This window comes from Perognathus longimembris, chromosome 8, assembly GCF_023159225.1.
Source record: "Perognathus longimembris pacificus isolate PPM17 chromosome 8, ASM2315922v1, whole genome shotgun sequence".
NCBI lineage: Eukaryota > Metazoa > Chordata > Mammalia > Rodentia > Heteromyidae > Perognathus > Perognathus longimembris.
In genome coordinates, this window is record NC_063168.1 from 28,254,601 (window position 1) to 28,275,432 (window position 20,832).

The 20,832-nt window shown below is 43.5% G+C and overlaps 2 protein-coding genes across 2 annotated transcripts in view; one reads left to right on the forward strand and one right to left on the reverse strand.

Moving 5' to 3' along the window:
• Slc4a5 (solute carrier family 4 member 5) overlaps nucleotides 1–20,832 on the reverse strand; it is an 80,737-nt gene that overhangs the window by 46,432 nt on the left and 13,473 nt on the right. Inside the window, exon 3 of the mRNA XM_048352771.1 lies at nucleotides 11,588–11,717. Coding sequence (XP_048208728.1) covers nucleotides 11,588–11,717 — 130 coding nt within the window. The remainder of the gene's footprint in view (nucleotides 1–11,587; nucleotides 11,718–20,832) is intronic.
• LOC125356364 (small ubiquitin-related modifier 1-like) lies at nucleotides 19,658–20,077 on the forward strand. The gene has a single exon (XM_048352773.1). It carries the CDS (start codon nucleotides 19,745–19,747, stop codon nucleotides 20,048–20,050), a length of 306 nt encoding a protein of 101 aa, XP_048208730.1. The 5' UTR covers nucleotides 19,658–19,744; the 3' UTR covers nucleotides 20,051–20,077.

The window sequence follows — 20,832 nt, forward strand, 5'->3', positions numbered from 1 at the left end:
ATGGATCTTTGAAAAGGAAAAAATAAGATCTGTCCAATACAGATGAGATGGGATTAGATGAGAGAAAAACCTGAAAATTGTAAACATGTGGTTGAATGGCATGTCCTTTGCTTTATGTGCTTATTTTGCATATTATTGTTATTAAGTTGTGTCCTTGTTTGCTTGCAAATAATTTTCACATTTTGATAATTAGGATAGTTCATCAACATTAATATTAATTAATAACTTAATGAAACCAATGTTGTGTTAAACAATATTTAATATAATATACTGATAAGTTTACAATACTGAAGTCATATTGATAATTTATTAATTAACCTTTGCTTACTAATTATTAATTAGGACAAAGTTTATTCATTTGGATATATTAATAATTTATTAATTGTTATATACATAGTAATAGGATCTATCTTTAATAGCATATATTAGGATAATTTATTACTTAGGATATGTTTTTATTTTTTAACACCCCCATCTTCCCTATTTTAAAAGAACCTTGGGCTGGAAATATGGCCTAGTTGTAGAAGAAGCCCTGGGTTCGATTCCTCAGCACCACATATATAGAAAAAGCCAGAAGTGGCACTGGTTCAAGTGGTAGAGTGCTAGCCTTGAGCAAAAAGAAGCCAGGAACAGTGCTCAGGCCCTGAATTCAAGCCCCAGGACTGGCAAAAAAAGAAAAAAGAATAACCTCCTGTAGAATGAAACCTTTAACATTAATCTATGCTGCAACTATGGTTAGGTCGGATGGGTACCTGCAAGAAGGATTAGGCCAACAAGGGAATGAATGAGGATGACTATGCTCAAAATAAGGATGAATATACTCAAAATAGTTTGTTTTTGTGTACAAATATAGAACAATGAAACCTACTTAAATTGTTTTAAGAGAAAAAATGAGATTAGGAAGAGTGATGGAGGGCAAGGTTGATTATAATACATTTGTAGAGGTGTGGAAGTGTTACAACGAAGCTTTCTTTGTAAAACTAACATTATAATTTCTTTAAAAGACTATGCTGCCTTCAAACATTTACCAATTATATTTATGCAAATTTGTTTCTTACATGAAATTAAGTTTACTCACTTAAAACGTATCAAGTTCACACTTATACTACACTTACTCTAAGTGGCATGTATGACTTCATTCTGAAATGCCTCACCCCATCCCATTATCCATCATCAAAAAGCCTAGTTTCCATGTATGGTTACAAAGACACAATTTTGCTTTCCACCTAAAGCCTGTTGGCAATTAATTGTGAGACTTTAAAAGCAACACAAATGTGAATTTTTCTCCATTAACAAGAAAGACTTAACTTCATACAGGAATCATATCAGGACCCTGAATTTCCCAGCAGAAACTGAAAATCAGTGTTCTTTGTCTTCACAAGCTAATTAAAGTTGTTCTTAGAGATCTCAGAGGAACCATTAAGCATTCTGTTTTTTTTTTGTTGTTTTCTGAGCACCAAGAAACAATTTATGAAAGGAAATAAAAATGGGAACACCAAAGCAAATTCTGTCCAATTCTTATAATTTACCTGGAAAATTCCCACTACATAAAAGCAACTACATGAAAATACATATGTGAAATAATGCAATAATTATTTCTACAAGTGGTATGTGTGTTCACAAACCAAACCTGGCAGAGAATCTGTAGTGTCAACATACACATGGAAAGGTTTAGAAGGTAGCAATAAGGGCTGACAAGCAACGAAAGATGTCTTAAGACTACTGGAGTATCCACTCTAGCAAAGATTCTGCAATTTGTCTTTTTATTGTCCTGAAGATGATGACTGATGGCAATCAGTTCATAAGGGCTGATATATAAACCCGAAAGGCCAATTTATTTAATTATGATGACTTACAATAGTTACAGGAGCTAATTACTTTTATTCTCTAGCCCTTGCATTCTCTCCTTATAGGCAGGTGTATAGCGAAAGTCAAATTATCACCAGAGTATATTGCTGAGTGCCAGTGGCTCACACCTATAATCCCTAGTTACTACTCAGGAGGCTGAGATCAGAGGGTTGAAGTTCAAAGCCAGACTGGGCAAACAAATCTGCAAGACTCTTTTCTTGAATGAATCAGTAAAAAAGCTAGAACTGGAGGTGTGACTTAAATGGCAGGATGCCAGTCATGAGCAAAAAAAACTAAGTGAGATTGCAAAGACCTTGAGTTCAAGCTCCAGTATCAGTACTGAATTTTTTTTGTTTTGCTTTTTTGCCAGTCCTGGAGCTTGAACTCAGGGCCTGAGCACTGTCCCTGGCTTCTTTTTGCTCAAGGCTAGCACTCTACCATTTGAGCTACAGCGCTACTTCTGGCCTTTTCTATGTATGTGGTGCTGAGGAATCGAACCCAGGGCTTCCTGAATACAAAGCGAGCACTTTACAACTAGGCCATATTCCCAGCAGGCCATATTCCCAGCCCAGCTGTTCTTGAGCTCTTCAGCTCAAGGCTAGTGCTCTACCACTTGAGCTACAGCACCACTTCTGGTTTTCTGGTGGTTAATTGGAGATAAGAGTCCCATGGCCAACCTTTCTCCCACACCAGCCCTAGTGGCCACCTGGGCTCCTGAGGAACTTCTGGTAGGCCCAGAGCTATTGCCTACCTGGTAAGGCCCTACAGGAAGCCTCAGCAGTACTGGCAGACTTCCAGGTGGCTCTCCATTCATCCTTGTTCCTTACCAATGCCAGGGAACACTGCTTTCCACATCCCACAGCTGGGTACTGAAAAGTCTACATTTGTCAAGCTGGTATGGAATCGTGACTATTTAGGGCTACTTCCCTGAGAGTCTGGCTCCATAAGTGAGTGGCCCTTCCTCCAACACCCTACCTGTCTCATGTGTGTGTGCGTGTGTGTATGTGTGCACACACGCACACACACATGCACACGCTTCCGTGCTGGTACTGGGCTTAAACTCAGCACCTGATCACTGTCCCTAAGCATTTTTTCTCAAGGCTTGTACTCTACCACTTGAGTCACAGCTCTACTTCTAGCTTTTTGGTAGTTGATTAGAGATAAGAGTCTCATAGACTTTTTTTGTCTGAGCTGGCTTTGAACTATGATCCTCAGATCTCAGCCTCCTAAGTAGATAGGATTAGAGGTATGGGCAACCAACAGGGTTAACTTCTCCTGCCTCTGGATACTTTTCCTATCCTCATGTCACCTCCACTCCCAAGACACCTTCCAGTCCAGCCTATCTGCACCATGCCCTCTCATGGGTGCAGAGCACAGCACCCAAGACACACACTCAGGATACATCCATGTGCAAAACCAGACCTGGAGAGTAGAACTTTCCCTGCATGATGGAGTTACAGGACTTAACCACATCACTAGGATGATTTGTGATTGCTCACCAATAATTTCATAGAAATAACTTATTGACTTGTATAGGACACACTTATCTTAGGCATTTGGCTACATGTCCTATTGCTAGCTCACTCTCTTTTTGTCACATTGGGGGCCAGAGTTATCACATATAAACCTGCAAGTCCAATCAAATGGGCAGTGTCCATGGTGTCACATTCTCCTGTAGTTAGACCCACAGGTTAAAACTGACATTGTTTTAGGGCTTGATAAGGTCTATGGTGACATCAGCTCCATAAATGCCTTCTCAAAAAAAAACTAAAAGGATGAGTTGGCACTGCTCTACCACCTATCCTGTCATGTGTACCTTGGAGCCTTCTGAAAGTCCTGACTGGTAGTAGAGGAATGACTGTGACCAAAGGACTGATTACAGTAAGTACATGTCTCTACCATTACTATGTATTAAAGATCTATATGAGGTGTCCTCTCTGCCTGCTGTCCATGGAGTGCTTTCCCTCTCTGTACCTTCCCTAACTTTCATCTAGGTCACAGTGATGGGACAAAGTTGGGAAGATCTGAGGCTCTCTGAAGGAATTTGAATTGGGAGCCCAGTATTGAGGTAATCCTAGCACTCAGATAGCTGAAGTGGGAGGATTAGGAATTCCAGACCAGCCTGGGCTACATAGTGATGACCGAGAGAAAGACAGGAAAGAAGGAATGAGGGAAGAGGGAGAGAGAAAGGAAAAGAAAAGAAGGAAAGGAAGGGAGGGAGGGAAGGAGGGAGGGAGGAGAGGAAAGGAAAGGAAAGGAGGTAGAGAGGGAGGAAAGGGAAGGGAAGAAAGATGGGGAGGAAGAGAGGAATTTGGATTGGGAAACAGTCACCAACTGTGAGATGCTCCGTGGAATAGAGCCAATGATCCTTAGAGTAGAGGACTGGCCAACAAGGGCAGGAGCAAACAGAGGAAACCAGCTACAGAAGGGCAAAGATGAGACAGAGCAGACACCCAAAGCAGAGTAAGAGGGACAGGCTGGCTTTCAAGGCTGGGTCCTTGGGTAACCAGACTTTCCCTGGGACCATGATGTAACCTAGTTTAAGTTAGCTTGAGTGAGTTTCTGCTACCCACCCAAGGTCAGAGGATATCTTGGCACTTTCATGCCAAGACCCCCCACTTAATTGTCTACATTTTTATCTCTATCCATAGAATAAAAGTTACTTTATACATACATATATACACACATTATATGCATACATACATAGGCATATGTTTTACATACATACACACACACACATACACACACATAATTCCTGATAGTGAGTAGCATTTCTTTCCTCCTTAGATACCAGCAAAATCAAACCAGACAAAAATTCCAAAAAATAACCCCCCAAAATTGTAATGATAGATAAATATTAGTCACTGATGAAGCTGAGTGATAGATATTTTATACTATTCTTTCTACTTTTTGTGTTAAATTTTTCTAACAACGGATAGATAGATGATAGAGATAGACAAAATATAGATATAGATATAGATATAGATATAGATATGTGTGTATGTGTACATATATGTATAAACCTGGAATGTAGATAGAGGTAAAAAATATAAATAGGCAATTAAGTATAATTCTTGGTATAAAAGTGGTCTAAAGATGGGGAGGTCCTTCCGCTCCTGACAATGACAAGGGGGATTTTCAGATGTCTTTTGTTGGGGCAGGTGGTCCCTCCTGATGCCCACCCTTCAGGGTTTCTGAGAAGCTACCATCCAGTGATACTCCATCTGGAAAGAGGTCTGTTGAGTGTGCCAGCCCCTGCAATCTCTCCTCATGCTACTAACCTAACCTTTCTGTCACACTAACTTGCCAACTAATCCAAAGTCTACCACCCTGATGGCCTTGCATCACTACCTGACTGTCCCCTTGAGTATGGGTGGGTGATTCTGTAGCCTGTCAGGCCTTTAAAGACCTTGCAGTGATCACTAAGTCCCTGGGGGAGGAAAAGTTCCTAGAGTAGCCCCTCTTTTGTGTTCTCACAGCTAGCAGGTGATATCTGAAATCAAGGCTTAAAGGCCTCAGGGAACCTTATCTCTGGCACTTTATACAGATTGAGATTTTTTTAAATCTCTTTTTCTTACACCTAACATAGGCCTGGTAAGATTAGACATAAGATGCAAAGGAAGCTTAATAATAGCAAACAAATGATTATTCAGAACAGCAGATGGGCAAAAGATGGAAGTCAGACAACTTTAAAAGACCATCAGGCTACAAATCTCCATGTACAACTTCACTGCAATGAAATTGTACAGTCCTAGTCTTGGGGCCTGGGCCTGCTGTCCTGGCTCAGGATTCCATCAATCCTTAGCTCCTTCCACCTACTCATCTGCCTTTTTCTCTCCTCACACCAGGGATCAGCCTGGAGTTTTCCCTACTAACTGTGGGGAGCTCCTTCATCTACAACCAGGGCCTGGCTTCATCCAGCAGCCTCTCACACATCCTTTGTGCCCCCTTAAACCACTCCTGTCAGCAGTCAATGTGCTCACCTCTCTAATTCTCATAAACAACAGGCAAAGACTTCCCTTGAGCTCCATCCTATGAATGCTCCTCAGTTCTTCCCCTTTTATGGGGTATTCCCTGTAACTTCCCCGGTTTCTAGGATGGAGTTCTCTTCTTGTCCCCTATACCCCTTAACTCTCAGACTTCTCCTTCTAAATTTCCTTTGTGGATTTCTCTTTCTCTGTCCACTTCTGTTTTGGGGTCTTTCCTGAGCTCTCCTCTCATTTCACAGACCTCAGGGGCAACTACACCTTTTTTCTGCAGTTTGTTTTTCATTTACATGCTTATACTTCACAGAACTCTGTCTCTACTTAACTCAATACCTTAATGGCGATGTGATGACCTGCTAGACATCATTGAGAGTTTCCTCAAATATAACCTGCCAGAAATGTGATTCATCATAAACTAGCCAAAATCACCAAATACATCAAAACTTGGTACTCTTTCTGTGTTTCTAAAACAGCTACTATGAGGTACCTACTTGCTCAGGTTAGAAACCTGAGGGTCGTCCCCCTGGCTTCCCCCTGAAGATGCCGCCTGTCATCACGTAGCACCTCACATCCATTCCTCCTTTCCCCGCTCCTGAAATCTTGTCCAGAGATTCATCAACCCTCTGATGACCTAACTGGCCAATTCTTCCTTCTTTTCCTCCTTTCTCCACACTAAAGCCAGATAATCTCTCTCATACACATGTACACTCTACTCCCTTCCTACCCTAAACTCCTTCAGTGGTCTTTAGACAATTCCAGCATTGAGCTCCATCTGCACATCATGGCCTGCATAGGGCTTGCATGATCAGCTCTTATACAGCAGTCTGGCCACAAGTCTGCCTTTTCCTCAAAGTGACTGTTTATCTTCTTTGCCCTGCCTGCTGACTCTGAGCTAACTTTGACTCACCCTTTAGCTCTTCCTCTTGGGCCTTCCTTGACACCTCCCTGACAGGGGTAGATACACCTGTTTTCTGGAGTCACAGCATTGAAGGGCCTACTCCTTTATCTATGTGTTCTATTAAACTATGAGCCCAATTGAGCAAGGATGGCATCTGCCACGGTCCATTTTTTGATCTCTAATACCTGGCACAGGGCTTGTAGATAGTAAAAACTTAGTAACTATTAGCTGAATGAATTCAGTTTGTTGACTTCTGAACTGAAAGCTCCTAGCTTTCTACTTTGCTTTATGGCAGTTCTGCCCTCACCCAAGGTTGATTGTAGATAGGTGTTGAGATCAGAGGGATGGGGATGCATTCTTCCCCATACCAAGCAGAGAAATGACTCTAAAAGGGCATTTTATGAGATTTTAAACAGGAGCAAGTTTAAGATTGAGAAAGTTTAACCTTTCTCTTCCATCCTGTATGGAGTGAAAAAGTGTTCCTGCCTACTTATGGAGCCATTCAGGGCTTTTGGTCTGCTTGACCCAACTAGCTGATCTACTTCTCATGCTCCTCTTTCTGCCCTCATCTTGACATCACAGGAATGTTCTCATATGTGTCTCATAAGAACCTTCTGGCAAGTTTATGCTCTCGGGCTGCTCTGAGTTGAGGCCAGAGAAGCTTGTGTCTGGAATTTGCTTTCAGAGCTTTTGGAAGGCGCTAAGAGCTGTTTATTCCTGAGTAACCACAAAGGGCCCTCCACACTTGGGTAGGTTCCAACCTGGATCATTCTTCTGTACAGTCAGGCAAGCCTGAGAAAGGCCAGAAATCTGGGCACGTTGTTTGCTCACAGTGAGGAGGTTGCACCCTCTACACCTGACCCAGCCTTCTCTTTAGTAAGGTTATTGTCAGCAAACAGCTGGATGCTTTTCTCTCATGGGAATGCTAAAGAGACAGTGTTAGTAAAAGAAAAAAAAAATCTATCCTATTGACAGCTGACCTGCCAGCATTGATCACATTAGAAATGACCCTGCACACACAGTCCTCATTATGTGCACGGGGCAAGGCTCAGCAGAACTCAAAAAGCCACTTAAATCTGCAGGACTGACTCCTCCAAGAGCCTAAAATGAAACATCCCCCCAAATTGTTACTCCCCCCAACCACAACACTGCCAGAGAAAATTCCTTGCGGATTTGAGATTTTCACTTGCTTAATCTCCTAACTCAATAAAGCAAACACTTGCTGCAACAAATTAAATACTTTTATTAAAAGGCTCCCCCTCTTAATAAAAGTATGCTCTTTGATGTGGGTGTTATGAATCCTTAACTTCCCAGGGGCTGTCTCCCACTCCCCATCATTCTCTTCTGTTACCTCAAGGAGAATTTTCTGGAGTGGGTCTTACTGTTTGTTAGCCTATTAACTGAGGCCAGGTTTCACATTATTATTTTGTTTCTTTTGTGGTGTTGGTACTAGGGACTGAAGTCTTGTACTTGCTGGGCCCTACCACTTGAGCCACATCTCTAGCCCTTTTTGCCTTTGCTTTATGCTAAGATTGGCCTGGGCTGCAATCCTGCTTGTGTTCCCAGTGTCTCTGAGGATAACAAGCACACCACTGCAACCAGCCTAGCCATTGAGCTTCCCCTAAATAGCTAGAATAACAGGCTCTCACCACCACACCCAGGCATTTTTGAGATGGAGTTTTACAGACTTCCCCTAGCTCCACTCCTACCTCTGAGCTGGCCTCAAACTGCAATACTCTGATCTTCACCTCCCAAGCAGGTTTGAGCCACAATGCTCTTGGTTTTTCATATTCTTTTGATAGGGTAATAGGTCCAAATAGGTCTGGCTAACCATCTTTACTCTTGCAGTTTATCTACATGTGTGACTTGGGCCAATGGCCAAACTCTTCAAGCAGCTCTCTGGGATTCCTGGTCATTCCTTGAAAGGGTTGCTGAAAACCAGATGAAGTTAGCTGGACAGAAGACTACAGAAAGGTAGAGCAGAATATAGAAAAAGGAGTAGAGGTGGGAAGACCCTTACATATTCTTCCCCACAGCTTTCTGCCCCCTAATTAGCCCTTAGCTACTCCCCTCTAGGATCTGATTGAAATTGAAATTGAGTTCAGCCATTTGGCCTTATGGTCCCCACTATCCTTGTACATGGAGTTGAGCCAGTTACCCTGAGGCCTTTTCAGGGTCTTCTCACATCCTGTCCTCAGAGAGCCTGCCTTAGAGAAAAACCCATGTACTTGAATGTGATAACTACAGTTTACATTCCAATCCCTGGTCTCCAGTGTAGAGGCCCCTGTGGGTCCTCACAGACCAGAACAGAAAAAGGATATGTTCAGTCTGTGATCATTCCTGTGATGACCATCTCCTTCATAGGACTCTGAGAAGGCCCTTTTTAGATTTCCTCCCCTCTATTCAACCACCTCAGGCAGAGCAGACCCTTACCCAGAGTAGAAAGTAGCTTCAGGCCACAGCCCCTGGGAGGTATTAAGCCATAATAGACAGAGATAGAAACTGGTCATTTGAAATGTCCTTCCTCCTATAAACCCTGGGTAGATGTCACCAGTCCTTATTTACCTCAAGTTCAATAGAATTGCCTCCAATATACCCTAGAAGTCCAAACAGTTCCTAGAAGTTGAAGTGGAGTAGAGGAATGGCTGAGAAAATATGACAAAGTGCATCAGCCCTCAAACTGGGAAGTCCGGCAATCCTGAGCTGAAATCCCAACTTAGCTACCTGCATGCTCTGACCCTTGGCAAGCTTTCTACACCACAGAATCTCACCTATATGACAGTTCAAACCCCTCATGGTGAATGAAGCTTGAATGAGATGAGCCCATAAATCATGTTAGGGTCTAGTGAACACGTTGAAGGGAAGAGGCTCCAGAGCTTACATAAAGGGACTGAGCTCATCTGGGGGCCAAGGATTCATGGTTCCCTGAGGGCTGTAGGCCTTTCCTAGTCTGCCCTGTGACCTTTCTCTCAGACACTCCTGCAGGAAAGACAAAGCAAGAAAACTTGGGGGTGTTGAAATGAAACCTGTTCCTTTTTTTCATACCAACTGCTTAGCCCAGGGAGGGAGATGGGTGAGGGAAGAGCCCAAGCCATACCTGGAGGGAGCTATCAGACTCTAGGTATCAGAATGGCAATCAAGCAGAGCCAGTCCTGGGCATACCTGGGAGTTAGTCTATGAATTCTCAATGGGGACATTATTGTCTTCAAGGAAACAGAAACTCCAAGTGGAGCCACAACTTTTTGGTGATTAGCTGGAGGAAAGGGTCTCATGGACTTTCCTGCCTGGGTTAGCTTCATATTTGTGACCCTCAGATCTCAGCCTCCTGAGTAGCTACAATTATAGGCATGAGCCACCAATGCTCAGCTGGTTAAACTCATTTTTTTTCCCAGTCTTGGGGCTTGAACTCAAGGCCGGAGCACTGTCTCTGGCTTCTTTTTGTTCAAGGCTAGCACTCTCCCACTTCAGCCACAGCACTTCTTCTGGCTTTTTCTGTATATGTGGTGCTGAGGAATTGAACTCAGGGCTTCATGAATGCTAGACAAGCACTCTACCACTAGGCCACATTCCCAGCCCCGGCTAAACTTATTTTTAATTTAATAGTTAAATATTTTTTCCTCTTGGAAAGGAGATGTATAATCTAAAACAAAAGAAAGGTTGCAAAACATTAGCACAGACTACCTTCCAAATTCTCTCAGCATCCTCCTGGAGTCCTTCCTGCTGCTCTTACCATCTCCTCCCTTCCCATGGGAAGATGCCTACTTCAGTGCTGTCCTAGGCATTGGGGATATGGGTAGTGTCAATAACTCCTTACCTAGATCCTTTGTTAGTTCCTGTGACTTTGCCATGTGGTTCTCCCTCAAGCTTTCTGGATCTCCTATTCCTTCTTCTGTTCTCTATGCTTTCCTCCACGGCTCCACCTTTGAAGCTCACTCTGTTTATCTATATCAAAAATCTGCCAACTCTCTTTTTTAAAAAATTAGTTTTTATCTATTTTTTGTTTATGTGGTACCAGGGAATCGAACCCAGGGCATCACGCATGCTAGGCAAGCACTCTACCATTAAGCCACATTCCCTACCCCTTTTTTTAAAAAATTAATTTTATTTTTTAAGTCTTTTTTCTTTAGTGGCCCACTAGATCTTTGCATCTGTATTTTCCCTGCCACTCAGACTTGTTGTGCCTGGCACACATTCTCTTGCCACTAGGCCATATCCCCAGCCCCTGGCACACATTCTCTTTCCTCCAGCAAGTCCTCTTCTACAGCATTTAGTTCAAAATATTTTACATTAAATGTTACGTGTGTGTGTATATATGTATGTATCTGCATATATATATGTATTTATGTATTCCTCATTGTTCTAGAGTCCCTGTTCTAGAGTCTTAGGGACTCTAGAACATGGACTCAGCTTCTTACTTGAATTCTCATTTCTTTGAAGATAAAGACAAGGTCAGGGCTGGGAATGTGGCTTAGTGATAGAGTGCTTGTGTGAAGCCCTAAGTTCAATTCCTCAGTACCACATAAACAGAAAAGGCTGGAAGTGGTGCTGTGGCTCAAGTGGTAGAGTGCTAGCCTTGAGCAAAAGAAGCTCAGGGACAGTGCCCACCCTAGGACTGTTTAAGCCCTAGGACTGGAAACAACAACAACAACAACAGGTTCATTTATATCTGTTCCTTTGCATCTAACACAGTTCTAGACACCAAGAAAGGCAGGTAGGAGGGTTTTTGTGGATCACTAGGATTCCTGGAAGAACTCAAGATTCAAGGTGCCACTTCCCACTAGGAGGATCTGAGCCCTGGGCACATGGCAGGGAAAGTCTCACTATCTCCCACCTCCCTCCTGAGATTTTGTCTCACCTGGCTGACTCCTTCCACTCCATCTGGTCTCCATCATGCTGCAGAGTGTCCATCTCTGTGAAGAGGGTGGGGTTGGGAGCCTCATCTTCCTCCCCCAGGATGTCCTGGAGCTGCTCAGCAGCTGGAGACCCTGGAAAGGGAACATTTCAGGGTCCATGGAGTGCTCTGTGGAAGGCAGGAGGGCCACAAAGCCAATAGAAATAGAGCAGGTACCAATGATAAGCGAAAAGTATCCCTCTGTCTGCTCTACCAGTGGCCCACAGAAGTCACTTGGGCCACCAACTTTACTGGTGGAACTAAGTCTAGCTTCTAGAACAAGTTGAACTGATCACTTTGGATTAGATACTGGTGAGATATTCTTTGAGATAAAAGAGACTAGGAACAGAGTAGAAAAGTGCAATGGGAACCACTCTGACCTGACTTTCTCATGACAAACCCCAAGGCGCCCTCTTTCCTCCTGGGCTTCAAACCGGTCAACTCCCAAAGGGACACCTCAAATTTTCAAAAGCATAAACTTGTGCCATATGGGTCCACTTTCTTCATGGTAAGGTAGCTCTGTTTCTTAAGAACTCTTTCTGCTTTCCAGTAGCCCACTAAAAGTCACTTGAATGTCTGTCTCTCAGGCATCTTAAAGAAATGCTTAGCATTATGAGGAAAGGAATGTCATTGCCCAAAAAGAAATGTAGTATAACCCCTCTGTACATTACTTTTATAATATCAATAAAAATTTTAAGGTAATGTTCAGCATTTTATCACTAAAAGTCTTTTCCTCAAATCTGCTTCTCCCTCACTCTCTTTTCTTTCCTGCTTTCCTTTCTTCTTCCCAACAGTTAGTGAATGCCTTCTATGTGTCATACAGACACTGTTCTAGCTATTGGAAATAAAGCTGTGAAGAAGATCCATGTGGGGGCTGGGAATATGGCCTAGTGGTAGAGTGCTTGCGTAACATGCATGAAGCCCTGGGTTCGATTCCTCAGCACCAAGTATATAGAAAAAGCTGGAAGTGGCGCTGTGTCTCAAGTCGTAGAGTGCTAGCCATGAACAAAAAGAAGCCAGGGACAGTGCTCAGGCCCTGAATTCAAGCCCCAGGATTTGCAAAAAAAGAAAAGAAAAAAAGAAAAAAAAAAGGATCCATGTGTTTTCACTCTCCTATGTTACATTCTAGTGTTAGAGACAGATAATAAACAAATAAAAAAAATCCATACATAGCCATTTCAGGTCATGATAAGTGCTCTGAGGAAAGAAAACTCAGAATGTCCAGGAGAGCTACAGGAGATAACATGGTCAAGAAAGGCCTCTCTGAGGAATGGTGTTTGAACTGTGTCTTAAACAATGAGAATGAACCACTTCTGCATATCTGGAAGAATGCTCAAGGGTCCTGACACCCTGAGGTAGGAATGTGCTGGTTAGCGGGGCTGCAACATGGTGAGCTGGGGACAAGGAGACATGTCACAGTGGTTACCAATACTTTGGCTAAAAGCATCCCTGTCACCCACTGCACAGGCCAGACACAACCTCTTCGCCCGCCTCTACCTCATATTAGAGAGGTACTGGGGTTTGAACACAGGGCATCTCACTCACTAGGCAAGCACTCTACTACTGAGTCATGGCTCCTGTTCTTGGGCCAATGGATTCGTATTTAGGCAATGGCTGGCTAGTTTATTGGACAGTTAAAGGGAAGGAGCATAGAGGTGTGATGAAAGGGGGTTGAAATTGACCACTGGGAGCCCACGGAGAGAAACAATTGAGGACAGTGGGCCTGGTAAACTGAGAAGATAAGAAACAGAGAAAGGAAAGACTTGATGAGGACTTGGGAAAAATTGATAGGAGACTGAACTAGGGAAGGATAAGGGGTTGGCAAAGAGGAGATGTATTCTTGGAATCTCTATGCACCTGCTATGTTCTAAAAGAATTTAGGGGGGGGGAGTGGAGATTTATCTCAGTGAAAAAGCACTTGCCTAGCAAATACAAGACCCTGAGTTTGTTCCTCAGCTCTGCCCCCCCCCCCAAAAAACCTAAAAGAGTAGGTATTTTATTCTCATTACCTGATTTGTTTCTCTCAACCACCCTGTTCACTTAAACTAAATTGTCTCATAAATAATTGGCAACTCTACAATTCAAATACATATAGAGATAGATTAGAAGTATGCTGTTCATTCTGCCTCACCTACAACTCTCAGATACAATTCCACAGATGAAGACTGAACCAAATAAATTCACCCTATACCTTTGTAATACAGCAAGTGCATAACTGACAACCCCAGCACCTTGTCTCATGAGCCCTACTACAGAAAACCACTCAACTTTGCAAATGGGGGATTTCTGCCTTTGGCAAGGCTCAGAAACCTACTCACCCTTGTCAGCACCCTTCCCCACGCTGCTCAATGTCCTTATTCCTAACCTTGGCTCTGAGTTTTGTGATCCATCTCTAACCCAACCTCACCAAGAAAATAATAGCCTTAAAAATGAAATCCATTACATTCTTCTCATTTAGTCCTTCTGTGTCCTTATCCTTGTTGTCATCCATCTTCGAACATAAGAAATCCATCCTCCTGTATAACCCCTGGTTTTATCCATTTGTCTACTACCCCCACTGTTTCTGGTTGTCCCCGCCATTCCAATGACCTAGAAAGCAGTTTATTTATTTATTATTTATTTATATTTATATATTTTTAAGACAGGATATCACTTTATAGCTCAAGATGGCCCATAATTCATGATCTTCCTGCTTCTCCTCCTAGAGTGTACCACCATGCCTGGTTTAGTTTGCTTTAAAAAATATTCATGAAGTCTGGGAGTCATAGTACTCTTTGGGAAGTGGCAGAAATTACAGTACATGAGTTAGAAATACTCTTTTTTTCTTATTTATTGTCAAAGTGATGTACAGAAAGGTTACAGTTTAATACCTTAGGCCTTGGGTACATTTCTTGTACTGTTTGTTACCTCCTTCCTCATTCCCCCCTCCCTAGAAATACTCTTATTAGCAAAAACACTATTACTTTCTCTGAATATAGATAAAGGGACCTTATTGAAGCAGATATTATTTCCAAAACTATTTATTTTTATCATTTCCTTCTCATTGGCTTATTGATTACTGACATTTGCTAGCAAATACTGAAGGTTTAAGGAATTTTTTTTTTTTTTTTTTTTGGCTAGTCCTGGGCCTTGGACTCAGGGCCTGAGCACTGTCCCTGGCTTCTTCCCGCTCAAGGCTAGCACTCTGCCACCTGAGCCACAGCGCCCCTTCTGGCCATTTTCCATATATGTGGTGCTGGGGAATCAACTGAGAGCTTCATGTGACTGCTTGCAGTCTTGCCACTAGGCCATATTCCCAGCCCAAGGATTCTTGTTAGAAGGAAATCAACAACTAAGAAAACAGTATTTTCTTCAAATTGGGAGAAATCATAGTCATGATAGCTTGATTCTGACAGGGTTATACCAATTCTCCATGGAATTGTAGTTCAGAAACTACCCTCCTTCCTTCCTTCCTTCCCTTCTCCCTTCCTCCCTCCCTCCCTCCCTTCTTCCCTTTCTTCCTTCTCATCTTTTCTTCATTTCCAGTGCTAGGGATTGAACTTTAGTAAATGCTAGGTAAAGAAAGCACTCTACCAACTCTACCACTGGGCCACACCCCCTCTCCTCCATAACTATATTATTTTTCATGTACTAGAGTTTGAACTCAGGGCCTCTGCTTGCTTAGCTTGATTGCTCAACTAGTACTCTATCACTTAATCCATGCCTTCAACCCAACTTTTTGCTGGCTATTTTGGAGATGGAGTCTCTTGGATTTTTCTGCCTAGGCTGGCTTCAAACCCAGATCCTCTGGATCTCAACCTCCTAAGATCCTCAGCTAAAATTATAGCCATGAGCCTGTGGTACCTGGCTCATAACTACCTTTAAAATGTAAATTTGATCATATTAATGTCCAAGTGAAAAATTGTCCATGGTCTCCATTGCCTAAAGCCTATAGTGGTTAAAATAACTCAAAACATCTCTTATACTCTGGTTTAAATTATCTTTCTAGATTCTGGCATGTCCCTCACACAGCAGCCCTGGAACTTAGAAGTTCTGGACACCAGTAGTCCTTGACTCCAACCCTTCCTGACCACCACCCATTGTGGCCAGTTCCCCGTTCTTGGGCCCTGTGCCTACTATTCCACAAGTCTGGAATGCCCTTCCCCCTAAAGGCCAGAATGAAGGCAAATAAATGGACAGATCACAGAGAGTTGAGACAAGGCAAGAGCATTTGGTTGGAAGCAGTCTGCCTGGTCATTACCTGCTCCCTGGAATAGCCGAGTGCTGGGCTCTCCGGTGGTCAGTGCTGGCCCTGGCCCTGGCCTGCTTGTGCTGCTGCTATCCTGGCTGCTGCCTCCACAGGTCTGTCCTCATACAACAAACTCACTTTTGTTTGCAGTTAAGCAGCCGGGGGGGGGGGGTGGGGGGGGGAGGGTGGAGAGAGGAGGAGGAGAAAGAGAAGGAGGAGAAAAGGAGAGAGAGACTGAGTAGATGGAGGGGGGTGGTATATAAAGAGTAAACAAAAGATTGTGAAACCTGTGACAGAAAAATGATTGAGTGAATTAAAGATCTTGTGAGTGGTGTGTGTGTGTGTGTGTGTGTGTGTGTGTGTGTGTGTGTGTGTGTGTGTGCTGTGTGCTGGGGTTGGGGGAGAAGGTGGGGGAAAAGCAGGGAGTAAAGGCTGAGTCTCCACAACAGCAGGGGTGGAGGGCAGCTGAACCTTCTGAGAGGAGCAGCAGAACTGGCCCTCTACACCCTCCTTCATGTGCCCTTCCTTCCCAGGCTTGAGGGCTCTAGAAGAGCCCAGGCCCTTCTCCTCAGGCTCCTTTATAAAGGCAACAGTAGGATTTAAGGTTTGCTTGTGTTCCTCAGGGCCTCTTTAAGAGTGTTGGCTACAGATGAGCTAGCTGGATGGGGGCTCCGGTTCTCTCAGCTGTACAGCCCCAGCCCCTGGGTTGAGGGTGGGGTTACTAGAGGAAACTGTTTGCAGTGGGGTCTCACATTTCACAGCGGGGGATGTTTCTGGTCAATAGAGTTCCTTTTGGCTGGTTTCTCTCCTTTCCCAACTTTAAACCCAAACTCTGGATCTTCTTTCTAGTCACCCATGTGCAAGATAAAATGCCACCAGTAACTGCTCAGTAGGTGTTTTCCGAGAGCCTATGGATGGTGGAAACTGGTCACTTCAGGAACCCCACTAGGGAATTACTTTGCTCTCCTGAGAAATTCCTAATCTCTTGGTTCAGCAAGTGCTTACTGAGGACTTAGAATATGCCAAGGTTGATTAGAGGTCAGTGAGCAGCTGCTGTTCCAAGGACCTGCAAATCCTCCATACACTAGGTCTTAGAGCTGGAAGGGAGCTTAGTCCAAACCTTCATTTCACAGATGAGAAAACTGAGCCCTACAGCAGGAGAGAAGAACCTGGAAAAAGCCTGCAGCCATTCTTTAGCATCCTCTACTCTACCCTGCCCTGTGGCTGGCTCCATTGACTTCATTTTCATGCCTGAAACTTGAGGTTAGTGCAAGCCCATCTTAAAGATGAGGAAACAAAAACAGAGGATCAAGATCATGTGTTGAATGCTGGGCAAAGCCACCATCCCACAGACTCCTGCAGCAGGCATCATGGGAGTTTCTGCTTTGGTGAACAGTGAAAGGCTAGGGTCCTACTCAGGTCCTGGGGTCCTCATCTTTCACTACCCTGTGGCTGGGCTAGGCTCAGCCCTTTCCAAGTACTGCAAGGAAGCCACTTCAAGTCAGGGGCTAGGGGAACCTCAACACCACAGAAAGATTGCCAAGGATGTCAGAACTCTGTTAATGTACTATATGAACCCAGACCTGGGTTCAACTCCTGATGCTGTCATTACTAGCAGTGGTATCTTGATGAGGTATTAATCTGTGAGCCTTGGTTTCTTCACCTATAAATTGGGAACAATCACCTCACCTGTCTGGATTGTGGAGGGACTAAATGAGACAATACAGATAATGTGCTGGCACAATGCTTGGCATATACCAGTAACATTTCTGTAGGTGTGACCTTTCTCATTTACCTAGTCACTAGCCTGTCCCCTCCCAAACATTGCAAATCACAATCCTTTTCAGTTTCTAAACCTTCATGCTGCTTCCATGTGCTCCCTACCTCTCTGCTCCTGGACATTCCTCGCTAAATGTCCCTCATTTCCTGTCCATCCACTCCTCTCAATGCCTCTCCTCTCCTGCCCTCATGATGGGCTTCTGCATCCCTCCCTCCCTCTCTCCCTCCCCCCTGCCTCTCTCTCTCTCTCTCTCTCTCTCTCTCTCTCTCTCTCTCTCTCTCTCTCTCTGCTTAATTTTATTTTTGGCAGTCATGGGGCTTGAACTCAGGCCCTGGGAGCTGTCCCTGAACTTTTCCACTCAAGTTTAGTGCACTACCACTTGGAGCCACAGCGCCACTTCTGGTTCTGGATTTCTGGTGCTTGATTGGAGATAAGAGTCTCATGGACTTTCTTTCTCAGGCTGGCTTTCAACATGAGGTATGACCAAGCTAATCTACATAATGACATGCCATAGGAAATAACCCTTCTGTTCTATAACTGTGGAAGACACAGCATGAGTGCAACTACAGGAATGGACTCAGCCAGCCATTGCTGAGAGCAAGACAAGCTTAGCAGGGATGAGCTTCAGGAAGCACATGAAAGAAGTACAGAGAATAGTTTTGTTACTGAACAAGAAATCACTGCATGAGCAGAGCACAAGATGATCTAGTGGACTGAAAACCAGTAAGTAGCATAGGCTTTGAGTCTTAGAAAAAGACTCAACAGAGGTTTATGGTCACCAAGAAGCCAGTATATCTCATGGCCCTCAGTTTGGAGTGAGTCCTTTCCGAGATCCCTTCTCTCTTAGGCTCCACGTAGAGTCACTGGACAGTCAGCTTTGTAAGGTCAGGGCCTGACTTGTTCACATCACACTGCTGGCCCTTGGCACTCACACAGCATAGGCACTCAATAAATACTTGCTGGGTGAGTGAATCTGACCGATTAACACTCATAAGCACATCAGCTGGAAATAGCTGCTGCCTGGCAGAGGCCAAGAATAAAGAAGTAGAAGGGGCATGGGAGGAGAGTGGGAGGGGCATGCATGGCTCAAGGCCACAGAATGTTGGGGTGTAGGAGACAGAACCGGAGGGTGTCAAAGTCTTTCTTGCCAATTGTGTGAAGTGGGTTTTCAAGAGAGGACATAGAAGCCTCAAGTCATATTTTCATGGGTAAGGAAGATCTTTTTCTCTGAAGCTGTATATAAACATCAGTGAGAACAGAATCTTCCTTATGCTTACGGGAATCCCTCTGGTTCCAGGTAGCTTTGGAAATCTCTGCCCAGGTCATGTCCCAAACTCCCACAAGGATTACCTCCTGGAGCCTATCTTTGGATAGCACATGACTTATGCCCCTGGCCACAGTTAATTGGATCAGGAGCAGTTAATTGGCCACCTGACCCAAGCCTGGATTTTTTTTTTTTTTTGTAGTACTAGGGTTGAAACTTAGGACCTTGTGCTTACTAGGCAGGCAGGCACTCTACTACTTGAGGCACACCCTTAGCCCTTTTTTATTTTTCAAATAAGGTCTTAAGCCTATGCCCAGGTCTAACCTCAAATCAAGATTCTCCTCCATCTAGTTTTCTGGAGACTGACAAGGCTTTAACACTGAAAATCCTGCCCTCCTGCATTATTGGAGACCCCTCTGTCCTGAGAAAACTGAGACAACTGGGAACCTTATATAATCTTTTACCTGACAGATGAGGATGTTGAGTCTCTAAGGTCTCCCTGATTGGGCTTGGCTGACTTTGTCATGTTGGCTCTTATTGATTCTCACTGTGTCTTCAAGGTTCTATTCCTTATATATACCCTGCTTGAGCCAAGCTTGCTTGACTGCTAAGAAGTGAGTTTCTAAATAATATTCACTCTTGAGATAGAAGATGGTAAGGGAAGGTAAAGGGAGAAGGTGAGGGAGAGAGAATATGTTATTCCCCTCCCTCCCTATCTCATAATACGATTTTGTTACTTAAAAGAATGCAATTCTCGGAAAAAGAGACGGATTTGTAAACCCCGGAGCGAGGTTCTGTCCACCCGAAGCCGCCGCTGTGCAGAGACCTCCGGGTGAAGCCACAGTCACCATGTCTGACCAGGAGGCAAAACCTTCAACCGAGGACTCGGGGGATAAGAAGGAGGGAGAATACATTAAACTCAAAGTCATTGGACAGGATAGCAGTGAGATTCACTTCAAAGTGAAAATGACAACACATCTCAAGAAATTCAAAGAATCATACTGTCAAAGACAGGGAGTTCCAATGAATTCACTCAGGTTTCTCTTTGAAGGTCAGAGAATTGCTGATAATCATACTCCAAAAGAACTGGGAATGGAGGAAGAAGATGTGATTGAAGTTTATCAGGAACAAACGGGGGGTCATTCAACGGTTTAGATATTCTTTTTATTTTCTTTTTCTTTTGCCTCATTCCTTTTTTATTTTTAAAAACAGTTCTTTTAAACATGGACTCTATGGCCTCCCTTATTGGGAATAATTAGTACAGGCTTAGGCAAGCCATAGCAGAGCATCACAAGGCCCAATAGCTATACCCTTATGAACACATAAGATGATGCTAAGTGAAATGAACTCCATGTTATGGAAACAATTGATATATCACAGTTGTAACTACTTTCAACATCTTATGTGTATGTGTAGTTTCTATTATTGATGATGTTCTTGTATCACCTTCAAAAAAAAAAACAGTTCTTTTGTAATGTGGTGTTCAAAATGGAACTGAATACTGGCACTCCATCTCTTTAAAACATCTGTTAATTTGAATTCTAGTGCTCATTATTCATTATCATTTGTTTTCATTGTGCTGAATTTTGGTGATCAAACCTCAGCCCCCTTCACATTGCCCTCTCATAAAAAAAAATGACGTATGTGCACGGAGAGGCCACTTTTCAGGACTGCAATTTTAGGTAAGATCGACCAATGCGAGTGTTCACAAAGACTTTCCAATTGGCCCTGAAGTTCTAGCATGTGATTGCCTCACTCCTGGACTATGACTTTCAGTGGTAGATGGAAGTTTTTCATAGAACTGAACTGTAGGAAAATGACCTTTCCTTAACTTGAAGCTACTTTTTAAAGTCTGAGGGTTTGGACCAAAAGAAGAGGAATATATCAGGATTGGAATCAAGCTGGCAGACATGGTAAGAGTGATGCTTAACTCCAAA

Coding starts and splice junctions, on each gene's coding strand:
- LOC125356364 (XM_048352773.1), top strand. CDS start 19,745: ATGTCTGACCAGGAGGCAAAACCTTCAACCGAGGACTCGGGGGATAAG.